Raw genomic sequence first — 9,667 nt, 5'->3', positions numbered from 1 at the left:
AGTTGCACCCTCTGTAGTGAGCGACCTCTGAACTGAGACACAGCTTGAACCCTCAATTTTTATTATGGAATATTAGGTTACTACTGTTTTTAATAAGATAGTAAAAGGTGAAACATATTCAACTTAACTCAAGCAAGTCCAGTCGCCCACAGCTAGAGAGAGACATGCAAATGTTAGCCGTTTACATTAGAGAAAATAAACAGAGCACGTTTCCCTCCACACTTTTGCCTTTGTTATTGCAGATCCATAAACACTGCAACTGTGCTCTTCCCCATGACAGGTTCTTGGCTATAATTGGTCAATTATTAAGGGAGGAAATAAAAAAAAATGCCATCTACAGTATGTAGTGAAAACATTATTTAGGTGACATTTTTCTTTAAGACTTTATTCAAACAGTAAAAACGTCAGGAGAGAATCGCTAAAGGGCAATAAATTCCATCAAGGAGAATCAAACAAGCACTCATCTAATCATGAACCATACAGTGACAATCCTGCATGGTTGTCTTTTTTCTTGATGTCACCTGGAGGAAAACATTAGAAAAATGTTTAGACCAAATGGTCAAACAGGAATATCTGTGGCTCTAATCACAGTGAGAATGTTAATATGTGCCGACTCTATCCGTTACTGATTGTTAGGTTGCATCGTTGCTCAGTCTTCTCTCTACTACCAGGTATCAATTCAAACCAAATCAGACACATTAAACTCTAAGTTAGCATCGAGCCGTGACACTAAAAAAATGTCTACGACATCACCAAGTCCATGATATCACAACCAGTGACTCCAAACACCAAAGTCCAGGACAAACAAGTCCAATTGGATGTCTTCAGAGGACGGCCAAGTCGTGACAGCTCTTGGATCGCACCTTGACCGCCATGCGCTGGTTCTTGCGTGCCACCAGTCGGTCCAGGAATCGCCGAGCCTTCTGGGTAAGGCTCTCTTTGCGTTTGTAGGTGGAGCGTCGCCGCAGAACAGCCTCACTGCCGTCCTGACGGAGGCGGATCTGTCGGACCATGCCTTCAAAGAGCTCTGTCACATTGTGTTGCAGAGACGCAGATGTTTCAATGAACTTACAGTCAAACACCACCGCGCATGCTCGGCCCTCTGAGGAAAAAAGACACAGAAAGACAACAATTTCATACAAGGAGTAGTATTATCTCCCTATAGGCTCCTCTGTGTGTTTGAGTGACCTCAAAACGTGAAGATATCTCTTAAAGGTGTTATATGAAAGACATGTATTAGAGGGTTCTCTCCAGGTTCTCCGGTCTCTTCCCACAGTCCAAAAACATGCTGGAAACAAAAAAAACCCAAAAAACTCTAAACTGACCGTACAGTAGGTGTGAGTATGAGAGTGGATAGTTGTTTGTCTCTATGTGTCCCTGTGAAGGATTGGCAACCTGGCGAGGGTGTACATCGCCTTTCACCCTATGTCCGCCTTTCGCCCACCATCACCAACCATCACCACCATCACCACAATCATCACCATCACCCACCATCTTCACCAACCATCACCACAATCATCACTCACCACCTCCACCACCACCCACCGTCACCACAATCCTCACCCACCATCACCACAATCATCACCCACCATCACCACCATCACCACAATCATCACCCACCATCACCACCATCATCAACCATCACCACAATCATCACCCACCACCACCACCACCACAATCATTACCCACTATCACCACAATGCCCACAGTCATCACAATCATCACCCACCATCACCACCATCACCACAATCATCACCCACCATCACCACAATCATCACCCACTATCACCACCACCACCACCACCACCACCACCACCACCACCACAATCATCACCCACCATCACCACCACCACCACCACCACCACAATCATCACCCACCATCACCACAATCATCACCCACCATCACCACAATCACCACAATCATCACCAACCATCACAACCATCACCACAATCATCACCATCACCCACCATCTTCATCAACCATCACCACAATCATCACCCACCACCACCACCACCACAATCATCACCCACCATCACCACCATCACCACAATCATCACCCACCATCACCACAATCATCACCCACTATCACCACCACCACCACCACCACCACAATCATCACCCACCATCACCACCACCACCACCACAATCATCACCCACCATCACCACAATCATCACCCACCATCACCACAATCACCACAATCATCACCAACCATCACAACCATCACCACAATCATCACCATCACCCACCATCTTCATCAACCATCACCACAATCATCACCCACCACCACCACCACCACAATCATCACCCACCATCACCACCATCACCACAATCATCACCCACCATCACCACAATCACCACAATCATCACCCACCATCACCACAATCATCAACCAACGTCACCACAATCATTACCCACTATCACCACAATCCTCACAGTCATCACAATAATCACCCACCACCACCACCATCACCATCACCCACCATCACCACCATCATCACCATCACCCACCATCATCACAATCATCACCCACCACCAACACAATCATCAACCAACGTCACCACAATCATTACCCACTATCACCACAATCCCCACAGTCATCACAATAATCACCCATCATCACCATCATCACCATCACCACCATCACCCACCATCATCACAATCATCACCCACCACCACCACAATCATCACCCACCACCACCACAATCATCACCCACCATCACCACCATCTTCACCCAGAGTGAGATGCTATACGTCAGAACATTTCCAAATGTAAAATCCCTGTCACCTTTGACCCCCACCTTCTATAGCGACTTCTCTGGACCGGACCAGGTCGCTCTTGTTGCCCACAAGAATGATGGGAATGTTCTCGGCCTGACGGATGCGTCGCAGTGTGATGCGGAGTTCAGCAGCGGACTCAAAGGTGGAGCGGTCAGTGACGGAGTAGACGATGACATAAGCACTTCCCACTTTCAAACAGTCGTCCTGAGAGGACCTGTTCTCCTCTCCCTCCTTACAGGTTGAGAGACACAGACACAGTAAGGAGTTGAGGGAGAGAGAGAGAGAGAGAGAGAGATTAATAAATAAATTAATAAAAGTTTGTAACATTTAAGTTTATTGGCAGATATTTAATATACGATGGTTAGAATTGTTTCCTCAGCAAGATGTCTCGTGACCTGTAGGTAATTCAACTAGCTACAACTAAAGATTATTTTCATAATCGATTAATGTGACGATTAATTTCTCGATTAATCAAGTACTTGTTTGGTCCAATGTCAGAAAATGTTGAAAAATGTTGACTGGTGCCTCCCAAACCTGGATATAACAATGTTCTCAAGTGTCTACTTTTGTCCACAAACCAAATTTAATCCATTTTAATGATTTCTTTGTTATCTGGAGCAAAGGAACCAGAACATATTCACATTTAACAAGTTGAAAAATGAGAGAGCTTGTTTTAATTGTCAAAAAAGAGACCTTTCTGTCTGGATGTGTCTTTTTTGATTGAGAGAATCCATTCAGACATGTTTTCCACATGTCTGAATGGATTCTCTCCATATACTTAAGCTTTCTCCAACAGTCCACAGACATGTAGATTGGCCATTCGGTTAACTGGACTCTAAATTAACCACAGGTGTGAATGTGAGTGCAGATAATTCTTCGCCTCTGTATGTTGGCACTGTGATAGACTTGGCAACATATCCAGGCCGCCTTTTGCCCTATGTCAAGTGGGACTGGCTCCAGCTCTCCTTGTGACCCTCAGCAGGATCAAGTGGCAGGAGATGCATGGACGTTTGTTTGTGCAAGTGGATAATGGTTTTAAAATAAACAGTTTGTTTTCAATGCCCTTGAATAAGTCTTTTATATGCACTTAAGAGCACAATATGCACAAAAGGCTTGCTTTACAGAGGACACTATGTGGCACCGCCATGACAAACCAGCATTTTGCATTTTGAATCAGACGCTTACTGCGTCACAGATCCCTGAGGTGCTTGGAGAAGGGATGAGTGAGCAGAGAATTCCCCATTTGTTACATTCTGCAGTTTCACAGGAACTTATCCTTAAACACTGAACCTTTAAAGGTACGGTGGGAGAACATTGTAACACAATTGTAATCAATTAATTAATGCATTTACATTGTCAGAAAAATGAAAAATGTCAGTCTGCTGTGGAACGGACAAAACAACATCCAATCATACTGAACGGCCCGAACAAATGAATTGGATCGTCATGCATCAGTCAAACTGCCATCTGCCCCCCCTCAATGCACGTACCCCTCTTTGTGCATTAATTGCACATGCTCAGAAGACAACGCCAGGGCTTATGCTAGCTTGCTAAATCCAACAAGACAGTTGCAGCAACGTTATGGCAGAAAAGGTGCCGACAACAGGTGTTTGTTACGAAAGACGATTTTTGGGAAAGCTACTGCCAAGAAAAAGTCTGACGCAGAGCAATTCCAGACAAGAGTGAACATCGGTGATGCGTTTCACTGTGTTCGTTGCACGTTCCTGCGCTCTGGAGGCGTCGCTTCTGAGGGAAGTCTAAAGAAAGGAGCTTGGACTTTTGAATGTCAAAATGTAGCCTGCTCTAACTGTTTTTCCAGGCTTTAAGGATTTACTGTATTTAGCACTGGACATTGCTTACTCTGGTCAGAGTCACAGTGTGTGCGGCCTAAATGGGCTTCAGCTTCAAAACATGCTGGAAAATGTAGTCCCTTCAGTGTTTGCTGGATTTAAAAAGGGCCATGGTCTCAGATCTCAGACTGAGGAAATCAAAGTCAGGCTGAAATTTTACATCTTGAAACAGTACACAGCTCATATAACAATTAAAACAATTAAAACAAAGGTCTGACAGCAGTGTCAGTGGATCAGTGACTGTGGCTGAATCATGTCAGCAAAAACACTGGGTCACAGGGGAACGGTGACATGAGGCATTCGCTTTGCTCACACTCAACTGGGAAAAAAACCTCCACATGTTTTTGGCATTGACTAATTTGTGTCTGTAATGAGAACTGAAAACTGTCAGATACTGGAAGTGTTTGCCTCAGTGAGCAGGACCAGTCCATTAATCCCAGCCAACAATAAAACAACACGACTTTGTCAGTGTTCCTGTTTACATTTTCATCCAGCGTGTGCTGGCAGTTTTCTGAACTGCAGTACTGTGTCGTGCTGTCGGAGCCTCTGTTACATGAAGACATGTCGCTAATGTTCCACAATAAAAGCCTCTAAGACATTCAGAGCAACGAGAAGTCTGATTTAACACAATGAGCACTATTTAAATGCTGATATTGCGTTATCATCCTGCATGGAAATTCAAAGTTTATGATTATACACTGTACCAGTTTGTCATTCTCCCAGGTGTCCATGACAATCAACGTGGTTTCTTCTCCGTCTACAGTCAGTGCCCGCTCATATGTTGTCTCTGCAACAACAACAAAAAGCATAAACAGAAGGAATGAAAGCCTGAAGTCTGAAAAGGCTGTACAGAATTTTGAAATGTGGTTGTATGGCACTGACACATGCCAGCACTGACTGTGCCGTGTGCTCTCCTGCACTGAGAACCTCTCTGGGACACAGATACTTACTCTCAGTGACAACATGGCTGCCTGTGGGAAACAAATAAGTAAAAAAATGGGCTTAACCAACCACAAAAGCCTCACTGAATAAAAGCAAAGCCCACTTAATATTCTCTCACTCTCCCACATTGAAGTCCATAGAGAAAACCAGTGATTTTAGCACACAGGGTTCACAGCAGCTGTACGTTTGTGTCATTATTTGAATCCAAAATACCAAAATAAAAAAAACAACAACCCACATTTGACTTTATTTTTTCATTGTAAAAGCGACTGCAGGATAAAGTGGTGAACATATTGCTAAGATATCGTGGCCTTAAGCCTGCATAGCTTTTATTATGTGAGCCTTTTGTTAAGTGGCTAAAAGTGTTTTTCCATGAGCCTGCATGTGTCAGGGGCCACGGTTCCTCATACAACCACACTTGAAAAAACCTGTCTCACTTTACGCGGGTTACCATGTTTATTGTCAGATTTTCATCCCAAACTATTTTATCACTCGTGTGGTTGAGAACAAGAAAAGGACCAACAACTTGTCACGAACCACTTTGTCTGTGGTTCAAAACTAAACAGGCAACAATGAAAACTCTGTTTACAACTAAAAGAGGACAGTAGCATCAAAGACACAGGACACACACACACACACACACACACGATGAACAACAGAAGCAGAACCAGAGAGTGTGACAAAATCAACCAGAAAACTAGCAGCAGTCAGACTCTGTCCTGTTACTGGATCAATACAGACTGTCAATCATGGCCTCAGGCCAATCGACACGTGACATGGGAGCTGATCAGTGATGTCAGGTCAGTCAAGGTTGTGATGTGAAAACAAAGTCAGAGACAGAAACTGAGCTCTGGATGAAAACTCCTGAGTGCGAGAGTCAAAGTCACAGCAATAAAATGTGTCGACAATAGACACAGGAGAAGTCACATGACGAGTAAAATGGTCTTAATGTGGAATTCTTTTCATTTGAATGATTATTCAGGTTAGAGTCTTTATATTATTATCTTGTCCAGGCATGGGAGAAGAATCAATCCTTCAAACTTTTTCCAAGAATGAGAAGAGATTTGTTTCCAAAAATGTCAAACTTTTCCTCTGAAACGTCTTGACAACTGTCAAGTTGTTGCTGTAGTGAGAGTAAAACCTTGGTTAGCGTGTGCTAATATTAGCCCCCATATGCTTCTAGACAAAGAGATGATGTAGCAGCAAAAAGTCTCGCGTGAATGGAATGAAGCAAAAGCTGCATGTTTTTGAATTAACTAGACAAGAGGGTTGACCTGGTATTGACCTGCTTCTGTTTACAGCTGCTCTCTTCAAAATATGACATTCATCGTCTCTTTTGCACGAGTGCATCATTTCCTGTGGAAAGTTGGACCTGGATGGACCCTGTCAGGATTGACTGGGCAACAGAACTGAGTCCTGAGTTAGTCCGACTAAGACTCGCTCTATTTTAGTCAGAATAACATGTTTACATGACAATTAATAAACCGAATTATTGTCTTATTCTGACTAAAATCTGACTTTTAATATGCATGTAAACACACTGACTAAACATGACTGACTGCCAGCAGTGATACACACACACACACACACACAAACTGATATCAGACACTTAACAATAGGTTAATCTGATAAAATAGATAACTGCCTAAGTCTACAATATCTCAATAATGTATTGATTTGAAAATGAGGTTTGTGACACTTTGGTGCAGGAATGTGAGAGGATGAAAAACTACAAAACTACATTTCATTTGCTGGGTGCCCACAGCTCAAGCAACACTGACAAATGTGTCAGACTAGTATCACATTAGTCCTAAACCCTGAACTATCACTTAACTAATTAGAGGACAAAACATGAAGTCCCACCTCCACTTTGTTCATCTTTGTCCGTGATCCCAGCAAAGATTCCTGCCAGGCTGGTCTTTCCGACACCGTGGTCGCCGAGCAACACGACTCTGTAAACGCAGTCCGAGTCGCTCTGCGAGTCGTCCTCCGAGTCTGAACTCCAGTGGGCGCGGTAGTGGAGGGACTTGTCTCCAGGGTGGTAGGACGCCGACTGTCCAAGAGGAGGGTGACTGGGCAGCCGAGGGTCTCGTGTCAGAGACGGGTGCTGAGAGAATCGGCCAGGATGAATCGGTGTGCTGCCTCGTCTCCTCAGCGGCTCTTTCTCTCTCTGAGTGTTGAGGGTCATGTTGCTACCACAGGTCAGGACATCAGGACGTTAGGATGGGATGGACCTGAGGACGGAGACAGGACGATTCAGATTTCCGAGCAAAGTTCTGTATGGAATTTAAAACATTTAAGAAAAAAATAAACTTTTTAAGGCCACTTTTTGACACACGGGGAACCTTTAAGTCCATAGAAACAGTCTTCAAAGCAAGTTCAACATTTTCTTTCTTATAAATGAGATGATGAAGCTTTTTTAAGGTTTTAAAAAAAAAAAAATTAAATACATCTTAAAATAATATTAAAATAATTGTATTTGGACAAAAAAAAAGTTGTGTGCTTGTTTCTGGCTTGGTTTTATATGTTGAACCTCTCTGAAATTTCACTGTAGTGAAGAAAGTTTTGTTTGTTTTTGTCCAAAGAAAGTACAACTACTGTATGAAACAACAACAGATCCCGAACTGAACTGACTGAAATCTCTAGTACTGTACATAAATGTCAGGGTTCTGCTGTAATTTGATATCAGCGACAGCTTTAAATTGGTCATTCATTATTAGGAATTATATTTTTTAAATTCACGCTTATTCATTCACATCAGAACTACAACTAACCAGACACAAAAGTCTCAGGGTCTCCCATGTGTAATGCCTTGGTCTATAACTTAAGGAAGAATGAATGAAACTAAAAATAAATAACTTTATGTAAAAATGTCTGAAAACAGATATATGTAAAGGCATTCATGTGAAATTAAAGCTAATCTGTAAGCACATGTCAATCTAACTTTTTAAGCTTTTTCAAACCACACCTTTGGACATTTAATAAACAAGACATGACCCTATTAAAAGTTTGACATTAATGCTAATTTGAAGGTGTAACAGCATGTGATGGATCAGATAGATAGACTTACCGTGAAGCCCATGAACAGTCTGTGTGTCTGTCTCTGTTCAGCCTCAGTAAACAACAGAACAGAAGTGAACCTTGTCTCCTCTCTCTGCCTCTGTCGCTGTAACAGTACCCTGCTACAGTAACCTGCCTGGAAAAAAAAAAAAAAAGTTCCACAACAGCGTTAAAAATTCAGCAGTGGAATCACAGAGTTATCTACCTCCCTCTGTGTGTGTGTGTGTGTGTCTGTGTGTGTGTGTGTGCATCAGAGCGACAGCAGAGGAGAAACAGATATGTGAGGAGGGAGAGAAAGAGAGGGAGAGAGTGTGTGTGTGTGTGTGTGTATTTTATCAATGTGCAGGGTAAGTTTAGGAAACATTATGGTCACTTCCTGTGTGTCCCTGTGTTTGGCTTATGAAACTATCCAGTCAGTGCAGACTATATGAAAACATAACATGATTTAAAAAAAAATAATATATATATATATATATATATAATAATGTGTCATGAGAAAAAATGATGATAAAGATTAAGAAGGAGCTTTTCAGTCACCAACTTAAACTACTACAAAAGTAAAATTGACCGGTGAGTTAATCTTGCACACAATGAAATGGCTGATGAAAAAAAAAAAAAATTGGCTAATTTGAAATTTGCTCCAGTGTGTAACTTCTTAGCGACACTTCTTTTTTCAACCTATTGTTCCTGAAATCAAAGTTACCTACATTTCTTGTTAATCTGATTTATGTTTCAGAGAACGCGACTAATTCCTTAAGCTCTCACTTCACTAGCAAAACTGTTATAACTGTTTACACAAACGCATGACTTTGTGTCACCAGACATAAAAACTCTGTATATATCGAGGAAAACAGAGTAGTGTGGAGCTTCTTCTTCATCTTCTTCTTCTCCAAATAATTTCCAGCAGGCAGTACACTAAGAGGTGTAATGCTGCCCTCTGCAGTTGGTTTTTTTCTTCTTCTAATCTCTTGTCGTTCAACATGAGCACAGTCCGTCCACACTGTTCATAGTTTCACGTTCTCTTCTGTCTCTTATA

The 9,667-nt window shown here is 42.3% G+C and overlaps 1 protein-coding gene across 3 annotated transcripts; it reads right to left on the bottom strand.

The window, feature by feature from the left end:
• Positions 1–369: 369 nt before the first annotated feature.
• rem1 (RAS (RAD and GEM)-like GTP-binding 1) lies at positions 370–8,886 on the bottom strand. Of its 3 annotated transcripts, none has more exons than XM_058630714.1 (6): positions 8,642–8,886; positions 7,435–7,847; positions 5,580–5,600; positions 5,334–5,416; positions 2,800–3,010; positions 370–1,102 (listed from the first exon to the last, which is right to left on the bottom strand). In XM_058630714.1, exons 2-6 carry the CDS (start codon positions 7,757–7,759, stop codon positions 825–827), a joined length of 918 nt encoding a protein of 305 aa, XP_058486697.1. In that variant the 5' UTR covers positions 7,760–7,847; positions 8,642–8,886; the 3' UTR covers positions 370–824. The 3 variants fall into 3 exon arrangements, with proteins under 3 accessions (XP_058486697.1, XP_058486695.1, XP_058486698.1); XM_058630712.1 differs by having other exon boundaries at positions 7,435–7,805; positions 8,642–8,885; XM_058630715.1 differs by lacking the exon at positions 5,580–5,600 and having other exon boundaries at positions 7,435–7,805; positions 8,642–8,884.
• Positions 8,887–9,667: the final 781 nt, after the last annotated feature.

This window comes from Solea solea, chromosome 6, assembly GCF_958295425.1.
Source record: "Solea solea chromosome 6, fSolSol10.1, whole genome shotgun sequence".
In the NCBI taxonomy this organism is placed as follows: Eukaryota; Metazoa; Chordata; class Actinopteri; order Pleuronectiformes; family Soleidae; genus Solea; species Solea solea.
Note: the sequence above shows the minus strand (reverse complement) of the source record. Positions and strands in the feature narration are given on the sequence as shown.

What these genes read in the sequence shown, in the direction of transcription:
- rem1 (XM_058630714.1), bottom strand. Translation starts at nt 7,759, where the DNA reads ATGACCCTCAACACTCAGAGAGAGAAAGAGCCGCTGAGGAGACGAGGC. An exon ending in CAAAGATGAACAAAGTGGAG is followed by an intron (nt 5,601 to 7,434) that starts GTGGGACTTCAT and finishes TGTTTCCCACAG; the next exon opens with GCAGCCATGTTGTCACTGAG. An exon ending in CCTGGGAGAATGACAAACTG is followed by an intron (nt 3,011 to 5,333) that starts GTACAGTGTATA and finishes TCAACCTGTAAG; the next exon opens with GAGGGAGAGGAGAACAGGTC.